The 22,988-nt window shown below is 39.0% G+C and overlaps 1 protein-coding gene across 2 annotated transcripts in view; it reads left to right on the plus strand.

Moving 5' to 3' along the window:
• Positions 1-22,988, plus strand: part of ccser1 (coiled-coil serine-rich protein 1) — a 392,077-nt gene that overhangs the window by 159,751 nt on the left and 209,338 nt on the right. For both annotated transcript variants that reach the window (XM_062025898.1, XM_062025897.1), the window contains exon 8: positions 2,497-2,574. In XM_062025898.1, coding sequence (XP_061881882.1) covers positions 2,497-2,574 — 78 coding nt within the window. The remainder of the gene's footprint in view (positions 1-2,496; positions 2,575-22,988) is intronic.

The following is a 22,988-nucleotide window of genomic DNA, read 5'->3' on the forward strand; positions in this document are numbered from 1 at the left end:
GTGGCACATTTAGGGCCACATCACACCTGTAATTCTAGGAGTTATTGCTTTTTTTTTTTTTTTTTTTTTAAAAAGGTCACCATACCTAATAAAGCACTGACTTTATGCTGTTCCAAGAATCGACGTGTCTCAAGGGTACCTTTTGTCTAAGGTGGAAGTTGCCAAAATGTGTCCAAGTATGAGAGATTTAGCTCTGAAGGCTTCTTTTCTTGGAAGGCATCGCTCAAACTGAACTCATTTGAATTCAGTGGAAATGGGACTTACCTCTTTCTGACAATGGTAAATGAAATTTGGCAAAGTCATTATAATTATAACCTTATAATTATAATATTTTACATTATAATTGTCCTTTAAAGGCCTACTGAAACCCACTACTACCGACCACGCAGTCTGATAGTTTATATATCAATGATGAAATCTTAACATTGCAACTAGGGATGTCCGATAATGGCTTTTTGCCGATATCCGATATTCCGATATTGTCCAACTCTTTAATTACTGATACCGATATCAACCGATACCGATATCAACCGATATATGCAGTCGTGGAATTAACACATTATTATGCCTAATTTGGACAACCATGTATGGTGAAGATAAGGTACTTTAAAAAAAAAAAAAAAAAATAAGATAACTAAATTAAAAACATTTTCTTGAATAAAAAAGAAAGTAAAACAATATAAAAACAGTTACATAGAAACTAGTAATTAATGAAAATGAGTAAAATTAACTGTTAAAGGTTAGTACTATTAGTGGACCAGCAGCACGCACAATCATGTGTGCTTACGGACTGTATCCCTTGCAGACTGTATTGATATATATTGATATATAATGTAGGAACCAGAATATTGATAACAGAAAGAAATGGGGGGAGGGAGGTTTTTTGGGTTGGTGCACTAATTGTAAGTGTATCTTGTGTTTTTTATGTTGATTTAATAAAAAAACCAAAAAAAACCACAAAAAAAAAAACCGATACAGATAATAAAAAAACCGATACCGATAATTTCCGATATTACATTTTAACGCATTTATCGGCCGATAATATTGGCAGACATCCCTTATTGCAACACATGCCAATACGGCCGGGCTAACTTATAAAGTGCAATTTTAAATTTCCCGGGAAATATCCGTCTGAAAACGTCTCGGTATGATGACGTTTGCGCGTGACATCACGGATTGAACGGAAGTATTGGGACACCATTGTGTCCCAATACAAACAACGTCTGTTTTCATCGAAAAATTCCACAGTATTCTGGACATGTGTGTTGGTGAATCTTTTGCAATTTGTTTAATGAACAATGGAGACTGCAAAGAAGAAAGCTGTAGGTGGGATCGGTGTATTAGCGGCTGGCTGCAGCAACACAATCAGGAGGACTTTGAGTTGGATAGCAGACGCGCTATCCGACGCTAGCCACCAACTGCACCGATGATCGGGTGAAGTCCTTGGTCGCGCCGTCGATCGCTGGAACGCAGGTGAGCACGGGTCGTGATGAGCAGATGAGGGCTGGCGTAGGTGGAGAGCTAATATTTTTAGCATAGCTCTGTCGAGGTTCCGTAGCTAAGTTAGCTTCAATGGCGTCGTTAGCAACAGCATTGCTAGGCTTCGCCAGGCTGGACAGCATTAACCGTGTGGTTACAGGTCCAGGGTTTGGTTCGGTGTCTCCTGATAGTAGAAGTAATAGTAGTATTCTTGATCTTCTGTCTATTCTTCCAGTCAGGGGCATGTTTCTTCTGTTTCTACCCGCAGTTAAGCACAATGCTATCACGTTAGCTCCGAAGCTAAAGTGTTTCACCGATGTATTGTCGTGGAGATAAAAGTCACTGTGAATGTCCATTTCGCGTTCTCGACTCTCATTTTCAAGAGGATATAGTATCCGAGGTGGTTTAAAATACAAATCCGTGATCCACAATAGAAAAAGGAGAAAGTGTGGAATCCAATGAGCCCTTGTACCTAAGTTACGGTCAGAGCGAAAAAAGATACACCCTGGCGTCCTGCACTGCACTCTAATCCTTCACTCTCACTTTCCTCATCCACAAATCTTTCATCCTCGCTCAAATTAATTGGGTAATCGTCGCTTTCTCGGTCCGAATCGCTCTCGCTGCTGGTGTAAACAATGTGCAGATGTGAGGCGCTCCACAACCTGTGACGTCACGCTACTTCCGGTACAGGCAAGGCTTTTTTATCAGCGACCAAAAGTTGCGAACTTTATCGTCGATGTTCTCTACTAAATCCTTTCAGCAAAAATATGGCAATATCGCGAAATGATCAAGTATGACACATAGAATGGACCTGCTATCCCCGTTTAAATAAGACAATTTCATTTCAGTAGGCCTTTAAAACTTATGTCAAGAGCCAAAAAAATGTTTCCGAACAACATAAACAAATACCCATTAAAGCTGTTTTTATTGAAAGCATGTATTATTTCTGCATGTTTTTTTGATGATACTTTTTGGCTGTTTTAGACTATTTTTTTTTATGTTTGTCTCATTTTACAGAGTACAGAAACAAGTCCTGCCAGCAGTCTTCAGTCTCTACCCATAAGCCCTTGCAGTGAGAAATCCCTCCCATTTAAGGTAAACCCATTGCAGCACTCTATACATATGCAAACACATAGATCAGTGGTTCTTAACCTGGGTTCGATCGAACCCTAGGGGTTCGGTGAGTCGGCCTCAGGGGTTAAGCGGAGCCTCCGCCACGGGGGTATAGACACATCCAAATTATCGTGTAAATAAAAACTTCTCCCTATCGGTGTATTATGGATACCCCCAAACAATGTTCCCTCTAATTATCCATCAGATTTGCAGGTTTTTTGATTGATTGATTGAAACTTTTACTAGCAGATTGCAAAGGAAGAGAATACATTATATGAAACAGTACAGTTTACACAGTACAGTACATATTCCGTACAATTGACCACTGAATGGTAACACGTGAATAAGTTTTTCAACTTGTTTAAGTCGGGGTCCACGTTAATCAATTCATGGTAATGTGTGTAAGGTGTGTAATATGTTGTGAGTTCGTGCACTGTGTTGGTTTTGTTCTTTGAACAAGGTGATGTTCATGCACGGTTCATTTTGTGCACCAGTAACAAAACATAACGTTTTCTTGAATTTGAAAAAAAACAAAACATTTTATTTTTCACTAAAGAAGTGTTCGGTGAATGCGCATATGAAACTGGTTGGGTTCGGTACCTCCAACAAGGTTAAGAACCACTGACGTAGATGAAGAAGCCATGTTCTCCCCAGAAACTTCCAGTGTAAATACAATGGAAGAAACTCCAGTCTTCAAAACAGTTTTCCCCCTCAGAAACTAATTTAAAATGAAGTCATTTGTTCCAGTGTCAAACTGCCGCTGTCATACAATATTTCAAGTAACATTCTATTGTTCTTACCTGTCATACAAGTGTAAAAACAGGTTAACCATTGTAAAATAAAGTCATCCATTGAAGACACCTGCCAGATGATCAATAGAAATGGAACAGGCGGGTGTTTGCAAAGTGATGCGGTTCCCTCATCGTTGTTTGTGGGTATCTGGAATCAATAAGTGTTGTTTAGTGTATAATAAGTGGGTTTACATTAGCATTTGCTTGGCTAAATTGAATTGCGTACTATTGACGTGCCAGGAAGGTCCATTTCCTGCAAAATACATTTATGAAGTATCGATTCTGTTTGAGCGGAATACTCAATTTTCTACGTGATGATTGTTTGATTTCCTAAGTAATGTATGCATATATACGTACATATACCTCTGCTAGGAGGCATATGTTGGTATATGTAATCACCCGGGTTTGTTTGTCTGTCATGATCTGTGGTCTGGATCATGTTTTTGTTATTTTCTGTTAGTTTTGAGACTCTATTAGTTCCTGTTTTTGTGCATCCCTGTTTGTTTTAGTTTCCATGGCGACTTATGATTTTCACCTGCCTCTTGCGTTCGGGACACACCTGTTTGTAATCAAGAGACACTATTTAAGCCTGCCTTTGTTGATCACTCGTCCTGGCTTCATTGTTTGCGTCACGCCTATGCCAAGTAAGTTTTGTTTGTTTCATGCCATAGCCCAGGAGTCACCAACGTGGTGCCCGCGGGCACCAGGTAGCCCGTAAGGACCAGATGAGTAGCCCGCTGGCCTGTTCTAAAAAATAGCTCAAATAGCATCACTTACCAGTGAGCTGCCTCTATTTTTTAAATTGTATTTATTTACTAGCAAGCTGGTCTCGCTTTGCCCGACATTTTTAATTCTAAGAGAGACAAAACTCAAATAGAATTTGAAAATCCAAGAAAATATTTGAAAGACTTGGTCTTCACTTGTTTAAATAAATTCATTAATTTTTTTACTTTGCTTCTTTTAACTTTCAGAAAGACAATTTTAGAGAAAAAATACAACCTTAAAAATGATTTTAGGATTTTTAAACACATGTACCTTTTTACCTTTGAAATTCCTTCCTCTTCTTTCCTGACAATTTAAATCAATGTTCAAGTCAATTTTTTTTTTTTATTGTAAAGAATAATAAATACATTTTAATTTAATTCTTCATTTTAGCTTCTGTTTTTTCGACGAAGAATTTTTGTGAAATATTTCTTCAAACTTATTATGATGAAAATTCAAAAAAATTATTCTGGCAAATCTAGAAAATCTGTAGAATCAAATTTGAATCTTATTTCAAAGTCTTTTGAATTTCTTTTAAAATTTTTGTTCTGGAAAATCTAGAAGAAATAATGATTTGTCTTTGTTAGAAATATAGCTTGGTCCAATTCGTTTTTTATTCTAACAAAGTGTAGATTGGATTTTAACCTATTTAAAACATGTCATTAAAATTCTAAAATTAATCTTAATCAGGAAAAATTACTAATGATGTTCCATAAATTATTTTTTAAATTTTTTCAAAAGATTCGAATTAGCTAGTTTTTGTCGTCTTTTTTCGGTTGAATTTTGAATTTTAAAGAGTCGAAATTGAAGATAAACTATGCTTCAAAATGTAATTGTCATTTTTTTCGTGTTTTCTCCTCTTTTAAACCGTTCAATTAAGTGTAAATATCATTCATTATTAATAATAACATAGAGTTAAAGGTAAATTGAGCAAATTGGCTATTTCTGGCAATTTATTGAAGTGTGTATCAAACTGGTAGCCCTTCGCATTAATCACTACCCAAGAAGTAGCTCTTGGTTCCAAAAAGGTTGGTGACCCTTGCCATAGCCTATGCTAAGTCTTAGCCTTTCGTGCATTCGGCACGTTTGCCTTTTTGTTGTTTGCCTGTATTTTGGTAGTTGGGTGATTTATGTTAAATAAATCAAAACCTACCTTCACGCATTCGTCCGGAGCCGTCAGTCTTGCATTCCGGGAGAACGAACCGCTGTAAGCGGACCCCCGCCGTGACAGAATGAAGCCAGCACGAGTGATCAACAAAGGCAGGCTTAAATAGTGTCTCTTGATTACAAACAGGTGTGTCCCGAACGCAAGAGGCAGGTGAAAATCATAAGTCGCCATGGAAACTAAAACAAACAAGGGTGCACAAAAACAGGAACTAAAACTTAAATCTAACAGAAAATAACAAAAACATGATCCAGACCACATATCATGACATTGTCTTTCTTTTAGTTAGTTAGTTAGCAACATAACTCAAAAGGTTATGGGTGGATTTTGATGAAAATTCAGGAAATGTCCGAAAATAGATAAGGAAGAAGAGATTATATTTACCGGGTGACCCAGATAATTTCTACTGTGTTACCTTATGTTAACGTTACGAGACTGTAATTCTCTGTGTGGGTATTAGCGTTGTTAACGATAAACCAATGCGACCGGATATCCAGTTGAAGAAGTGCCCGGTTCGGCTTCACCGGTTCAATCGATAAGGTTCAGTTGTGAGTCTTTAGATTAATCAGGTCTAAACACATAAACCGGTTATCACGCCAAACTAGAAATCAGTTGATGGTTTTTGTCTTCAAAATCACACGAGAGGCGGGGTTGTTCGTGAAAAGAGTCATGCGCTTGTTAGGTTACTCATATAACTGGAGACGAGAATAAACGTAGATGCATGGTCCGTGTTTCGCGCGAGACTAGCAATCAGTAGACAAGTTTTTATTTAAAACAACACAAGAGTCACGGCTGCCTGCAAAATAATGACCCACAAGATACGTAACGTCAACACCGCAGATTGTCTCCTTGCTGTGCCGTTAGTCAATATTGTAACATCCCAAGGAATAGAGGCTCAGACAGATTCCCAGTTTGTCTTTATTTTACAAAATGCAACGTTCTCGTACAAAGGGCTCAATCTCTGTGTATTGCTTTGTTTTCTGGCAACTTTCCTTTCCCCTTTTAACTCCACAACACATGCCACTTTCCATTCTTGTCCTGGAAACACAGCTCCCCAGTCAAACCATTGGCTAGAACCAGTAGACTTCACTTGACTCGCGGAAAATAAATATATTTGACATTTGTTTGCCTTTTTACTTATTTTAACACGGGGATATATTTGGGGATATATGTCTTGTTTTAAAAAATAGAAAAAATAGGATGTCACTTTTTTATAATGTACTTGTTTTATATTTGAAGATGAATGTGCCTATGGCTGTTCTCATTTATCATGTTATTGCTATTTTCCTGGCATTTAACTGATCAGTTGGCCTCATATCCGAGTAGTTTTCATCAGTTCAGGCTCATAGACTTAGCTTCGACAGATCTAGTCTGGGCGCTTTGGTGCCAAGGTCCTAATTATTTACCCTTTAGCATGAGGGGGAGTGTATGCACAGGAAGGAATCCCCATGTTTTTTTGTTTTCTTTGGGGCAAAAAATCAACAAATGTTAACCATAGAATCGAATCGTTCATACACCCTATATAATCTTATTGAATCGTTCATACACTAAATCGAATTGTATCAAATTGTTCATACACTAAAGCAGTGGTTCTTAACCTGGGTTCGATCGAACCCTAGGGGTTCGGTGAGTCGGCCTCGGGGGTTCGGCGGAGGTCAAAACACACCCGACTCATCGTGTAAATACAAACTTCTCCCTTTTTACGGATACGGCAACAGCTGACTGGTTTGCAGGTGTGTAATTTGTTGTGAGTTTATGCACTGTGTTGGTTTTGTTGTTTGAACAAGGTGATGTTCATGCATGGTTCATTTTATGCACCAGTAAAAAAAACATGGTAACACTTTAGTATGGGGAACATATTCACCATTAATTAGTTGCTTATTAACATGCAAATTAGTAACATATTGGCTCTTAACTAGTCATTATTTAGTACTTATTAATACCTTATTCGGCATGGCCTTATTATAACCCCAACTCTCTAACCCTGGACCTAACCCTCTAACCCTAACCCTAACCAAATAACTCTAAATTAAGTCTTTATTACTTAGAATATGTTCCCCATACTAAAGTGTTACCAAAAACATATAACTTTGTCTTGAATTAAAAAAAAAAAAACATTTTATTTTTCACTAAAGAAGGCTTCAGTGAATGCGCATATGAAACTGGTGGGGTTCGGTACCTCCAACAAGGTTAAGAACCACTGCACTAAAGTGAATCGCATTGAATTGTTCTGTTTGATAAATAAATCATTTTTGAATAGCATCGTAACCCATGTATCAAGATGCGAATCGAATCGTCCATCACAAAGAGATGTATAACCCTAGCGGCCTCGCCTCCTCCCCCCCGAGACAAAGATAAATGTCTAACAAGAGGGTTCATTTCGTTTATTTAATTGGCAAAGAGTGAACCCTCTTGCAACCGGTTTGGAAATTGCAGATGAAGAAAACAAACGTGCAAAAACATGCCAATTGTTAGGTTTTTTTCAAAGGTTTCTCATAGTCATTCACATTGACATCCCACTGGGTTGTGAGTTTTTCCTTGCCCTTATGTGGGCTCTGAACCGAGGAAGTCGTTGTGGCTTGTGCCGCCCTTTGAGACACTTGTGATTTAGGGCTATATAAATAAACATTGATTGATTGATTGATTGAATTAAATGTATCCTTCGATTAATTACCTTGTTAATGTTTTTGCTGGTGTGTGTCTGTCAGTCTGTCAACCAGCAACATAGCTCAAAAAGTTATGAGCGTATGTAAATGTCAAAGCATTTGCATTTTACAAACATAAATGTCAGAAATGGGATGAGGAACAAGGGCTTACATTTTTGTGCTGATCCGAATCACCGTCTGGATCCAGGATTTATTTAAAGGATTTTCTACTATTGGGAGATAGGGCCTGGCAGATATCTGCGCCCTCCGAGTGTTTTTCTACTTTATCTACGTAATTAACCCGTCAGTGGGGTCCATTTCCTACTCTCTGATTAGCATCACTCTATTCCACATTTTCAAAGAAAAAAGCAAAATTGATGAAGTCAATACTTTTGGTTCTCTCAAAGCTGAAGTCTCAAGTTTTGCGTGATGTCATGCACAATGTTTTGAAATCCAGAGGAATTTATTTTTCGGTCTAATTGACCTCCCAATGAGGTCCATTTCCTGTTATATGGTTACCATCACATGTTTATTCATTGTAGTTAAAAAAAAAAGAAGCCAAAGATAAGGAAAAACTGTCCATTCTCTCTGTGCTGAAGTCTCAAGTTTAGAGTGGTGTCATGCACGGCAAAAGAGTATTTATGCATGTAATTGACCCTCTAGTGAGGTCCATTTATCGTTAGATGATTAGAATGATAGTTTTTCCTCATTGTGACTTTTTATAAAAGCCAAAGAAGAAGCAAAATACACTTATGGAGTCAATCTTATTGATGCTCACTGAGCTGAAGTGTCACGTTTCACATGACGATATGGCTGATTGTACGCCGTTTTTCTAATACTCGATTATTTTCTAGTACGCCCTCCTTTAATCAAAACGAGGAAGTCAGGATTAATGGTTACGATGAGCACGTTTTGTTGAAGCATTATACTGTTAAAGCATGCTCCCCTGTGTTCCCCCTGGCATTGCACCGCACCCCCCTAGGTAGCCCCTCCCCAAGGGCTAATTGAAGACATTCTTACCAGTACGTCATCTCCGCATTTTGGGGTCACAACTAGAGATGTCCGATACTGGCTTTTTTGCCGTTATCCGATATTGTCCAACTCTTAATTACAGATTCCGATATCAACCGATACCGATATATACAGTCGTGGAATTAACACATTATTATTATGCCTAATTTTGTTGTGATGCCCCGCTGGATGCATTAAACCAGTGGTTCTCAACCTTTTTTCAGTGATGTACCCCCTGTGAACATTTTTTTAATTCAAGTACCCCCTAATCAGAGCAAAATATTTTTGGTTGAAAAAAAAGAGATAAAGAAGTAAAATACAGCACTATGTCATCAGTTTCTGATTCATTAAATTGTATAACAGTGCAAAATATTGCTCATTTGTTGTGGTCTTTCTTGAACTATTTGGAAAAAAATATATACAAATAACTAAAAACTTGTTGAAAAATAAACAAGTGATTCGATTATAAATAAAGATTTCTACACATAGAAGTAATCATCAACTTAAAGTGCCCTCTTTGGGGATTGTAATAGAACGTAATTCTAAACATTTCTTCACAAAAAAAAGAAGTCTTTAACATCAATATTTATGGAACATGTCCACAAAAAATCTAGCTGTCAACACTGAATATTGCATTGTTGCATTTCTTTTCACAGTTCTTTTTGACGGACATTTAAAAAAAAATCTCACGTACCCCTTGGCATACCTTCAAGTACCCCCAGGGGTACGCGTACCCCCATTTAATTTTTTTTTTTTTTTTTTCCCATAAAGAAATACAATCATGTGTGCTTACGGACTGTATCCCTGCAGACTGTATTGATCTATATTGATATATAATGTATATATTGTGTTTTTATGTTGATTAAATAAAAAAATAAAAAAAACATTTTTTTAAAAATTTTTATTTTTTATTTTTTTTGTTTATTTTTTTTACATTTCTTGTGCGGCCCGGTGGTTGGGGACCACTGTACTAGAGCATACTTGCCAACCTTGAGACCTCTGAATTCGGGAGATGAGGGGGGGTTAGGTGGTAGCGGGGGGTGTATATTGTAGCGTCCCGGAAGAGTTAGTGCTGCAAGGACTTCTGGGTATTTGTTCTGTTGTGTTACGGTGCGAATGTTCTCCCGAAATGTGTTTGTCATTCTTGTTTGGTGTGGGTTCACAGTGTGGTGCATATTTGTAACAGTGTTAAAGTTGTTTATACGGCAACCCTCAGTGTGACCTGTTTGGCTGTTGACCAAGTATGGCTTGCATTCACTTATGCGTGTGTAAAAGCGGCATATATTATGTGACTGGGCCGGCACGCTGTTTGTATGGACGAAAAGCGGACGTGACGACAGGTTGTAGAGGACGCTAAAGGCAGTGCCTTTAAGGCACGCCCCCAATAATGTTGTCCCGCTGGAAATCGGTAGAAATTCGGGAGAATGGTTGCCCCGGGAGATTTTCGGGAAGGGCACTGAAATTCGGGAGTCTCCCGGGAAAATCGGGGGGTTGAAACCGATACCGATAATTTCCGACATCTCTAGTCACAACTAGTGCTACCATGACAGTACCTTTTTGTCGAAGGCCTTTATAGCTCGGCATAACTTGGACTTCAGTCTCGTTACACAATATATAGAACATCCCATTTCTTCTCTAGACGAGCAAAGACAGGAAGAGCCTGCCATCCAAAATATAAAAATGAAATCTTGCTTTGATCTGAACGCCTCCTTTGTTTTTCTCCACCAAGTTAAGCCACACTGATGAAATAAAAAGACATCAAGCACGGAAAAATGGAGGGGAATGGACAAATGATTGAGTGGGGAATATATTGAAAAAAGTGAAGATAACTAAAAGGGTGAGAAAAAGTCGTAGACGCAGAGATAAACTAAATCGTACACGCAGCAAAGTGTTGTTGCAAAGGTCAGCGTGAGTTTCCAACCAGCATGGTTGCCATTTAAGTGTGTGTCACCAGTATATTTCCAAAACTCACTCTTAATGACCCATGAATGCTCTTTGTGTTTAATTCCACACCATCCACATCACTCAGTTGGCGTTCCGTGGTATAAAGCAAGCAGAGGATTTGGAACACAAATGAGCTGGACTAAAAAAAGAAAGCCCCAGCAATTACCAATTAGTTTCACGCAGTTTCACAGAGCAATTGTATGTGCTGCCCTCCTTACTGACCCACATGGAGTCTCGGTGGCTGGAATTGAGGCTGCGACACAGCTTGAAGACTGACGTGCAAACCACTCACATGGAGGAAAGTATGCGTGTACTGTAAGGCAAGAAGCTGATTAAAAAAAAAAAAGTCAATGTTGGAGGAACGCACTGAGAGCTAATTACCCACTGTATGCTGGGACTTAAGTATGACATTTAACTTTAATAAAGACAATGCCTAACATTTACATATTAAAAGGAAATTATCCTACAGCCATAACTTACATAGTCGTGTTGCCATGATGTAGTTTGTCCAAGTGGTGTTGTCGGGTCTGGATTCAACCAATCGCTGCTTTAGTGATTGATTGGCGGACCGGACTAATAGAGGCAGGGCATTAAAGATTAACGAGGTCACGGTGAACACATGCTCGCTGAGAGCAATAGAAATATAAAGTAGAGGTTAGGAAATCCTGGAAGATTTAGAAATCCCTTTTTGGATGCTTTTTGTGAGTCATGTAAATCAACAAGGAGGCCTGGACGACAGCTGGTGATGCCAAGATTGCAAAATAATATGTTCACTTTGTCACATTTCCATATATACCGTACGGACCTCTTAGTTATGCTTGTTGCCGTTAGTTATTTGGCAAAATAACTCAAAAAGTTATGAGCGAATTTTAATGAAACGTTCGGTAAATCAGGGTGGAGTGCCATCTCCGGGTTGGGGAGGAGACCCTGCCCCAAGTGGAGGAGTTCAAGTACCTCGGAGTCTTGTCCACGAGTGAGGGAAGAGTGGATCGTGGGATCGGTGCGGCGTCTTCAGTAATGCGGACGCTGTATCGATCCGTTGTGGTGAAGAAGGAGCTGAGCCGGAAGGCAAAGATCTCAATTTACCGGTCAATCTACGTTCCCATCCTCACCTATGGTCATGAGCTTTGGGTTATGACCGAAAGGACAAGATCACGGGTATGAGTTTCCTCCGCCGGGTGGCGGGGCTCTCCCTTAGAGATAGGGTGAGAAGCTCTGCCATCCGCTGCTCCTCCACATGGAGAGGAGCCAGATGAGGTGGTTCGGGCATCTGGTCAGGATGCCTCCCGAACGCCTCCCAAGGGAGGTGTTTAGGGCACGTCCGACCGGTAGGAGGCCACGGGAAAGACCCAGGACACATTGGGAAGACTATGTCTCCCGGCTGGCCTGGGAACGCCTCGGGATCCCCCGGGAAGAGCTGGACCAAGTGGCTGGGGAGAGGGAAGTCTGGGCGTCCCTGCTTAGGATGCTGCCCCCTGCGACCCGACCTCGGATAAGCGGAAGAAGATGGATGGATGGACCTTCAGTAAATGTCTGAAATAGAGGATAAGGAACAACTGATTAGTTTCTGGGCCTGATCTGGAGCATTTCTTAATACGTTACCTTACGTTTACATTTCTGTGTATGTGTATGCTAGCGGCCCGCGGAGACAAAGATAGTGGATGACTGACAAGAGGCTTCATTCCGTTTCTTTCATTCTGCTATCGGTGGCTGGAAAGTTACGGGCTTTCATCCAACTTTCAGGAAAAGTCCAAAATGGGCACTTTGGGGCTGATCCTGATCATTTCTACTATGTTACTTTACGTTTGAATTACAAGTTTCAACTTTTGTGTGTGTATGGTTGCGGCCCCGCCTCCACTGGCACACAGTCAAAGATAGTGGATGACTGACAAGAGGCTTCAATCCGTTTCTGTCAATCCATCATAGATGGCTCAAAAAGTTATGAGAACATGTTGATTAAACTTTCAGGAAATGTCAGAAATGGGATAAGGAACAAGTGATTACATTTTAGGGCTGGTTCAAATCACTGTCTGAATTCAAGAATTGTTGTGTGTGTGTGTTTTTTTTGATGACCCACAGAAGGGTAGCAGTGATGGCTAATCTATATAACCATGCAGTCAATGATGGCTCTAGATCTAGATAATAATCGACAATATTTCATGCTAAACATGTTTCAATATATGTCTATATATCCATTACATATCAAATGAAACTTCATATTTAGCAACTCCATGAATAAATTATAAGTCCACCTTAAGACTGAAGTGCTGGCTGTCCAGAGTCGGGACCCGGGGTGGACCGCTCACCTGTGCATCGGTTGGGGACATCTCTGTGCTGCTGACCCGTCTCTGCTCGGGATGGTCTCCTGCTGGCCCCACTATGGACTGGACTCTCACTATTATGTTTGATCCACTATGGACTGGACTTTCACAATATTACGCTAGACCCACTCGACGTCCATTGCATCCGGTCTCCCCTAGAGGGGGCGGGGGTGTCACCCACATCTGCGGTCCTCTCCAAGGTTTGTCATAGTCATTCACATTGACATCCCACTGGGTTGTGAGTTTTTCCTTGCCCTTATGTGGGCTCTGAACCAAGGATGTCGTCGTGGCTTGTGCAGCCCTTTGAGACACTTGTGATTTAGGGCTATATAAATAAACATTAGGGATGACTTTCGAAACCGATTCTCCCGGTTGTTCGATAAGAAAAGAACCGATTCCATGGACTCGAATCCCTTTTTGAGAACCGGTTCCCGTTATCGAGGCCACTATAGTAAAGACAAAGAGTTGGTTCTTTATTCGATTCCCTGGGAACGAATCCCAAATTGGCAATGTTATGCCCATTTGATTGTAGACTCTTACTGACACCTTGTGGCGATATGAAAATACTACGCGTCAATAGTTTGGGCACTTCCGGGTTGGCGACGTCAGTTAAGTTCATGAGACAATTGAGAAGTAGACAAGTTGTGTTAGCTCTTACAAGCCTTGGAAAAGATAAGTCTGTAAGTAAACTGTTTAACTTGTTTATGCAAATCAATATTAAGGTGGAAAGTGGTTAAATTTGATAGTAAGATGTTTATTGAAAAACGATTTTTGTGCACTGTTTCAATGGATGTTTTGAGGACTTATAATGGCTGCCAGTCGTGTATTTCCACCATTGAAATAGTTTCAACACTCAGAAGTATTTGTTTGATGATAGTACTGTACATTTGTGTGAAGCTAATATTTACATATTGTGTATTAAATTTCAGTATGTTAATTGAATCATACATACATTTGTCATTGTGTGTATTTCAGTTTAAAAAAAATAAAAATAACAGTCCAGTGCAAGACAAAAGTAAAGATAGGAAAAGAGAAAGCAAGATCAACAATAAAGAGCCTAAATGGGTTAATCTGCTTTGGAACTTTATTAGACGTCTTGGATTGTTTGTTAGCTGTCTGCCTGTGTGTGTAGTTAGTATGTTCCAATAGCAGCAGAAGTGAACTCTTTGGAGAGCTGTATTATTTTCAGTTTTGTGCCCAAGGGACTGATTTTATTTAACACTATATTATTATTTATACACCTATAGTGAACACAGAGACAGGTTGTTTTTGTGTTACTGTATATATTTGTTTTTCTGAAAAATCCCACTTAATATACTTTGGGAACAACAGTCAATATTTATTTATTTATTTTATTTTAGTTTTTTCTTATAAAATAAAAGTGAGCTTTTGTTATACCAAATATTGTGTTTTTTCCCATATACAACAACCTATCTGGATTCGATAAGAGAATCGATAAGGAATCGGTTCGATAAGAGGATTCGATAATGGGCTCGAACTCGATAATTTCTTATCAAACATCATCCCTAATAAACATTGATTGATTGATTGATTGATTGAAGACCACTTGGTCTGGTCCACTGGTCATGTGACCTCCGCAAAGCGTGCTTATATGGCGTCATCTGAACGTGCAGTGTCCTTTTGACTGACTCCACGTGACGCCATGACGACAGCCTGTTGCCTGGTGAGTCTCTCTTGTGTGCGTGCTCGGGTCTCGCGTTGTGGTGTACATCTGACTACACGCCACTGAAAACGTTATCTTCTCTAAGTCACTACACTGACATTGTCTTTGTGACAGCGCGCTTGCTCCCGCTGTCAGCGTGCAGGTGTGTCCTCTCTCTCTCCTGGCCAGAGAGAGAGAGAGAGAGACGTTCCGGTCCTCAAGTGGCGGCGTGATAAGAGCGCACAATGGCAAAGAGGAAAAGGTGATTTTGACCATAGAAAAATGTATGGCAAAGAGGAAAAGGTGATTTTAACCATAGAAAAATGTATATTTGTGGTCTTCCCCCCTAATGGTTGTGGACAAAATTATTTGAAAGACATACTTTGAAGCATACATGTAATATAAATATAATCCCAGGTTTAGAATTATTAAACAAATAATCAATAACTTATGGACAGTTAGTTGCTGAATCCAACACGTGCCAAGTTGTTTTGCTGAAAAGGGAACTGCACGATTTTTTAAATTTTGTTTATCATTCACAATCTTTATTAGAAACATTAACGCTTTCAAGATGCGGCTATTAGGAGTCACCATTGTAGCCTTCAAAAGCCCTCTAAAATAACTTCAAAACTTACACACTGCAAGTATATATATATTAGGGGTGTGGGGAAAAATCGATTCGAATTCGAATCGCGATTCTCACGTTGTGCGATTCAGAATCAATTCTCATTTTTAAAAAATCTATTTTTTTATTTATTTATGTATTTATTTTTAAATTTTTAAATAATTTTTTAAATTAATCAATCCAACAAAACAATACACAGCATTACCATAACAATGCAATCCAATTCCAAAACCAAACCCGAGCCAGCAACACTCAGAACTGCAATAAACAGAGCAGTTGAGAGGAGACACAAACACGACACAGAACAAACCAAAAGTAGTGAAACAAAAATGAATATTATCAACAACATAATCAATATTAGTTACAATTTCAACATAGCAGTGATTAAAAATCCCTCATTGACATTATCATTAGACATTTATAAAGAACAATAGTGTCACAGTGGCTTACACTTGCATCGCATCTCATAAGCTTGACAACACACTGTGTCCAATATTTTCACAAAGATAAAATAAGTCATATTTTTGGTTCATTTAATAGTTAAAACAAATTTACATTATTGCAATCAGTTGATAAAACATTGTCCTTTACAATTATAAAAGCTTTTTACAAAAATCTACTACTCTGCTTGCATGTCAGCAGACTGGGGTAGATCCTGCTGAAATCTATGTATTGAATGAATAGAGAATCCTTTTGAATCGGGAAAAAAATAGTTTTTGAATCGAGAATCATGTTGAATTGAAAAAAAAATCGATTTTGAATCGAATCGTGACCCCAAGAATCGATATTGAATCGAATCGTGGGACACCCAAAGATTCACAGCCCTAATTATTATATATATAAATACAGTCGTGGTCAAAAGTTTACATACACTTGTAAAGAACATAATGTCATGGCTGTCTTGAGTTTCCAATAGTTTCTACAACTCTTATTGTTTTGTGGTAGTGATTAGAGCACATTTGTTCGTTTGTCACTAAAAACATTCATGAAGTTTGGTTCTTTTATGAATTTATTATAGGTCTACTGAAAATGAAACTGTGAACCCACACCAAAAAAGAATGACAAACACATTTTAGGAGAACATCCGCACCGTAACACAACATAAACACAACAGAACAAATACCCAGAACCCCTTGCAGCACTAACTCTTCCGGGACGCTACAATATACACCCCCCGCTACCCCCTACAACCCCCCACCTCAACCCCGCCCACTTCAACCTAAGGTGTCAATTGTCCCAAATTCCAAGCTGCTGTTTTGAGGCATGTTAAAAAAAATAATGCACTTTGTGACTTCAATAATAAATATGGCAGTGCCATGTTGGCATTTTTTTCCATAACTTGAGTTGATTTATTTTGGAAAACCTTGTTACATTGTTTAATGCATCCAGCGGGGCATCACAACAAAATTAGGCATACAAATGTGTTAATTCCACGACTGTATATATCGGTATCGGTTGATATCGGAATCGGTAATTAAGAGTTGGACAATATCGGATATCGGCAAAAAAGCCATTATCGGACATCTCTAGTTAGCATATTCGCTAATGTTAACAATGTTACTTTGATTACATTACAACAGCACGCACAAATATGCGTGAAAACACACCTACAGACATCACACACGGGACGGTTTAGTAAGTATGAATTGTTTTAGTTATATTTTAAAACTTACAAACGTTGCTTGGAGTAAAGAAAGAAAAATAATTTCGAGCAGAAACGCTACGGACGAATATACTTCCGGCATTAAACACAAAGTACATTGTAAACCCGTAAAACCTACAATGAGCAAACCTGTCCAAAAGATGGCACCTTAGCACAAACAATAACACAACTATTCAGTTATATCAGGGTTTTTCAACCACTGTGCAGCGGCACACTGGTGTGCCGTGAGATACAGTCTGGTGTGCCGTGGGAGATGATCTAATTTCACATATTTGGCTTAAAAACATTTTTTGCAAACCAGTAATTATAGTCTGCAAATGATGTGTTGTTGTTGAGCAGGGGTCACCAACGCGGTGCCCGCGGGCACCAGGTAGCCCGTAAGGACCAGATGAGTAGCCCGCTGGCCTGTTCTAAAAATAGCTCAAATAGCAGCACTTACCAGTGAGCTGCCTCTATTTTTAAAATTGTATTTATTTACTAGCAAGCTGGTCTCGCTTTGCCCGACATTTTAATTCTAAGAGAGACAAAACTCAAATAGAATTTGAAAATCCAAGAAAATATTTTAAAGACTTGGTCTTCACTTGTTTAAATAATTTCATTAATTTTTTTACTTTGCTTCTGATAACTTTCAGAAAGACAATTTTAGAGACAAAAATACAACTTTAAAAATGATTTTAGGATTTTTAAACACATATACCTTTTTACCTTTTAAATTCCTTCCTCTTCTTTCCTGACAATTTAAATCAATGTTCAAGTAAAATTTTTTTTATTATTGTAAAGAATAATACATACATTTTAATTTAATTCTTCATTTTAGCTTCTGTTTTTTCGACGAAGAATATTTGTGAAATATTTCTTCAAACTTATTATGATTAAAATTCAAAAAAATTGTTCTGGCAAATCTAGAAAATCTGTAGAATCAAATTTAAATATTATTGCAAAGTCTTTTGAATTTCTTTTAAAAATTTTGTTCTGGAAAATCTAGAAGAAATAATGATTTGTCTTTGTTAGAAATATAGCTTGGTCCAATTTGTTAAAACTTCTTACAAAGTGCAGATCGGATATTAACCTATTTAAAACATGTCATCAAAATTCTAAAATTAATCTTAATCAGGAAAAATTACTAATGATGTTCCATAAATTATTTTTTTAATTTTTTCAAAAACATTCGAATTAGCTAGGTTTTCTCTTCTTTTTTTTCGGTTGAATTTTGAATTTTAAAGAGTCGAAATTGAAGATAAACTATGTTTCAAAATTTTATTGTCATTTTTTTCGTATTTTCTCCTCTTTTAAACCGTTCAATTAAGTGTAAATATCATTCATTATTAATAATAACATAGAGTTAAAGGTAAATTGAGCAAATTGGCTATTTCTGGCAATTTATTGAAGTGTGTATCAAACTGGTAGCCCTTCGCATTAATCACTACCCAAGAAGTAGCTCTTGCTTTCAAAAAGGTTGGTGACCCCTGTTGTTGAGTGTCGGTGCTGTCTAGAGCTCGGCAGAGTAACCGTGTAATACTCTTCCATCTCAGTAGGTGGCAGCCGGTGGCTAATTGCTTTGTAAATGCAGGTAAAAAGGTGTCTGATGCTAAAACAAAAAATAAACAAAAGGTGAGTGCCCTTAAGGAAAGGCATTGAAGCTTAGAGAAGGCTCTGCAGAACAAAACTAAAACTAAACTAGCTACAAAGTAAACAAAAACATAATGCTGGACGACAGCAAAGACTTACTGTGGAGCAAAGACGGCGTCCACAAAGTACATCCGAACATGACATGACAATCAACAATGTCCCCACAAAGACGGATAAAAACAACTGAAATATTCTTGATTGCTAAAACAAAGTAGATGCGGGAAATATCGCTCAAAGGAAGACATGAAACTGCTACAGTAAAATACCAAAAAAAGAGAAAAAGCCACCAAAATAAGAGCGCAAGACAAGAACTAAAACACTACACACAGGAAAACCGCAAAAAAGTCAAAATAAGTCAGGGCGTGATGTGACAGGTGGTGACAGTACACCTACTTTGAGACAAGAGCTATATTGATGCATGTTTGGTTATGGTTTAAAGTCATATCCAACAATTGCGACATCGACTTTTTACTGTCAACTGAGTTCATGATTTCTGCTGGTGGTGTTCAACGCAAAAAATGTGCCTTGGCTCAAAAAAGGTTGAAAAACACTGAGTTATATGACGATGAGGGGTAAATTAATTCACTTGACCTTATTTCCTCTCTGAATAACGGTATAGAACATGTAAGTCATGGAGCGGGATGGATCGAATTTTGTGGAATTATGGAGCAGCTAAAATAATGGGTGCGCCTTGAAGGGAGAGTGAGGGAGTGTCAACAAGGTGTGGGAAGATTTGTCAGCACTAAGTCTGATGGATTGAGGATGAGCGGCCGTGACGAAATAGCTGGCAATGCTGAGAACATGGCATTGTTTTAAATGAGTCTGACAGATTGACTCGGTCGTGGACAACGGAGAGAAAATGAATGAGTCTTCGGTTAAGATGGAAAGCAAGAAGGATGACATCAGAGAATGGGGGGGTGGGGGGGGGGTGAAGGATGGGTCGTGATGAAGAGAATTTGTTCTGGCACTCTAGAAAACGTCTCTGTCGGAGTAAAAATAATCTCCACTAGCCACCTGAGAGAGACTCCAGTGTCACACAGCGTCCCACTTGAGTTTTTTTGTGTCCTAGTTACTTTGTTTAAAAGCATGTTAAGGCTAAAGCTAAAGAGCGTCCTCTCGTCTTTCACGCGGCGTGTCCAGAGGACCGTTCCAAGACATCCACATCGAAATGGACTTTTGTGTACATATACGTCTTGTTTTCAGGGCACTTCTTTTTATAGACCGACATTCATCATTGTTGTCAGATGCTGCACAATTAGAAATGAATAATGCACGGTATAATAAAAGGTACGCCTCAATTGAAATGCACAGGTTGAAACGGCACACAGCCCTTGTCCCAGGACTGCTGAGCATAGAAGGACATGTGCAATAGGTGTGGGCTAGAGATGTCCGATGATGGCTTTTTTGCCGATATCCGATATTCCGATATTGTCCAACTCTTAATTACCGATTCCGATATCAACCGATACCGATATATATACAGTCGTGGAATTAACACATTATTATGCCTAATTTTGTTGTGTTGCCCCGCTGGATTCATTAAACCAGTGTTTTTCAACCTTTTCTGAGCCGAGGCACATTTTTTTCATTGAAAAAATTCTGAGGCACACCACCAGCAGAAAAAATTTAAAAATTAAACCCAGCAGCCGATATTGATTCTCGCAATTGTTTGATAGGAATTCCAACCATAACCAAGCATGCATCACTATAGCTCTTGTCTCAAAGTAGGTGTACTCTCACGACCTGTCACATCACACCCTGACTTATTTGGAGTTGTTTGGTGTTTTCCTGTGTGTAGTGTTTTACTTCTTGTCTTGAAGTGAATTATGTTTATATAGCACTTTTTTCTCTCTCTAGTGCAGGGGTGGGCAATTAATTTTTACCGGGGGCCGCATGAGCTACCCGAGCACTGCTGGAGGGCCACATCGACAATATTTCAATTAAATTTTGCTCAATATTATTTTTGATATATACCGTAAGATAAATAATAATAATAATAATAATAATAATAGTAATACTTCAACATAGTGTGTGTAACAGCATTCCATGACTAATATATATAAATTAACATTAATAATAAATGACAGTAAAATAAGCACACGTATGACTGAGGAGTCATAGTGTAACTTTGTGTGGTGTTTGAGTTGTCCGACTTTTTGTGTGGCCTTAAACGCACCAGTGGTTTAGTGCTATGCGTGTTGGTGACAGATGACAAGTTGGTTTTGGCCTGGTTTGTACGGCAGAAAATGACTAGTTTTTCGAGATAGAATTGTTTTACTCATGTTTTTGGTGTGGTTATGTCCGAATATAAACAGTTTTGTTCAATAAAGTGATCGATATAATTCCTGTCCTCGAAGCATCTCGATAGACGTTACAATAATTGAACGGTGTTCAATTGAACGGTGTTGACGAACACCGTTAGGGCCGCTTGTTGTCACTGTCACTCAAAGTTGCATTGCAAAATTCCATAGAATAAATATGTTTATTTTGTTTAGAATTCAGATGGGATTTGATTTGGTGCGCGGCATATACTTGACGCTTGAGCAGTGCGCAATTGCGCAGGCACGCACCTTAGGTGAGGGGACGTTGCTTTGCAGTCCATGTCTTGTTGAAAACACGCCATTCCTCATCAACTTTTCTCTTTTTGGCGTCTCGGGTGTAAACCGTGCATCACTTGTCGCTGCATGTGCACCTTCACTCGCAGGTTACACACGGACACACGCCCATAAATAATACTTTTCAAAATAAAAGCAGCACAGTTGTATTGCGCGCAGGACATAGATGTTTTTTCAACTTTATTTTGTAATTGCAGTTGTTCACATTCACTCACAATCACGCATACGTCCACACGGAAGTAATACAAATAACGATTTTCAAAACAAAAGCAGCACCGTTGTATTGCACACTCGACATAGATACTTTTTAAAATTTATTTTGTAATTTATAATTGGCCTCACGCGGGCCGGACAGGGACGCACAAAGGGCCGGATGCGGCCCGCGGGCCGCAGAATGCCCAGGTCTGCTCTAGTGACTCAAAGCGGTATAGCTCGGTTGGTAAGAGTGGCCGTGCCAGCGACTTGAGGGTTCCAGGTTCGATCCCAGCTTCTGCCATCCTAGTCACTGCCGTTGTGTCCTTAGGCAAGACACTTTACCCACCTGCTCCCAGTGCCACCCACACTGCTTTAAATGTAACTTATATATTGTGTTTCACTATGTAAAACACTTTGAGTCACTAGAGAAAAAGCGCTATATAAATATAATTCACGTTTTACGCTCCTATTTTGGTGTTGATGGCCATGTCATTTGTGGACGCCGTCTGCTCCCCACGCTGTAAGTCTTTGCTGTCGTCCAGCATTCTGTTTTTGTTTACTTTGCAGCCAGTTCAGTTTTAGTTTTGCCTTTTCATAGCGGCACTCGCCTTTTGTTTATTTTTGGTTTAAGCATTAGACACCTTTTTACCTGCAAACCATTGTCGTCATTCCCGACATCTACAAAGCAATTAGCTACCTGCTGCCACCTACTGGTATGGAAGAGTATTACACGGTTTCTCTGCCGAGCTCAAGACAGTACAGACACTCAACAACGGCACATTTAAGGATTATAATTACTGGTTTGCAAAAAATATTTTTAACCCAATTAGGTGAAATTACATAATCTCCCACGGCACACCAGACAATATCTCACGGTACACTAGTGTGCCGCGGCACAGTGGTTGAAAAACACTGCATTAAACAATGTAACAAAGTTTTCCAAAATAAATCAACTCAAGTTATGGAAAAAAATGCCAACATGGCACTGCCATATTTATTATTGAAGTCACAAAGTGCATTGTTTTTTTTTAACATGCCTCAAAACAGCAGCTTGGAATTTGGGACATGCTCTCCCTGAGAGAGCATGAGGAGGTTGAGGTGGGCGGGGTTGGGGGGGGGGGGGCGGAGTTGAGGTGGGGTTTTGGGGGGGTAGCGGGGGTTGCATATTGTAGCGTCCCGGAAGAGTTAGTGCTGCAAGGGGTTCTGGGTATTTGTTGTGTTGTGTTCATGTTGTGTTACGGCGCGGATGTTCTCCCGAAATGTGTTTGTCATTCTTGTTTGGTGTGGGTTCACAGTGTGGCGCATGTTTGTAACAGTGTTAAAGTTGTTTATACGACCACCCTCAGTCTCAGTGTGACCTGTATGGC

Source organism: Entelurus aequoreus, linkage group LG17 (assembly GCF_033978785.1).
Source record: "Entelurus aequoreus isolate RoL-2023_Sb linkage group LG17, RoL_Eaeq_v1.1, whole genome shotgun sequence".
NCBI classification, from domain to species: domain Eukaryota; kingdom Metazoa; phylum Chordata; class Actinopteri; order Syngnathiformes; family Syngnathidae; genus Entelurus; species Entelurus aequoreus.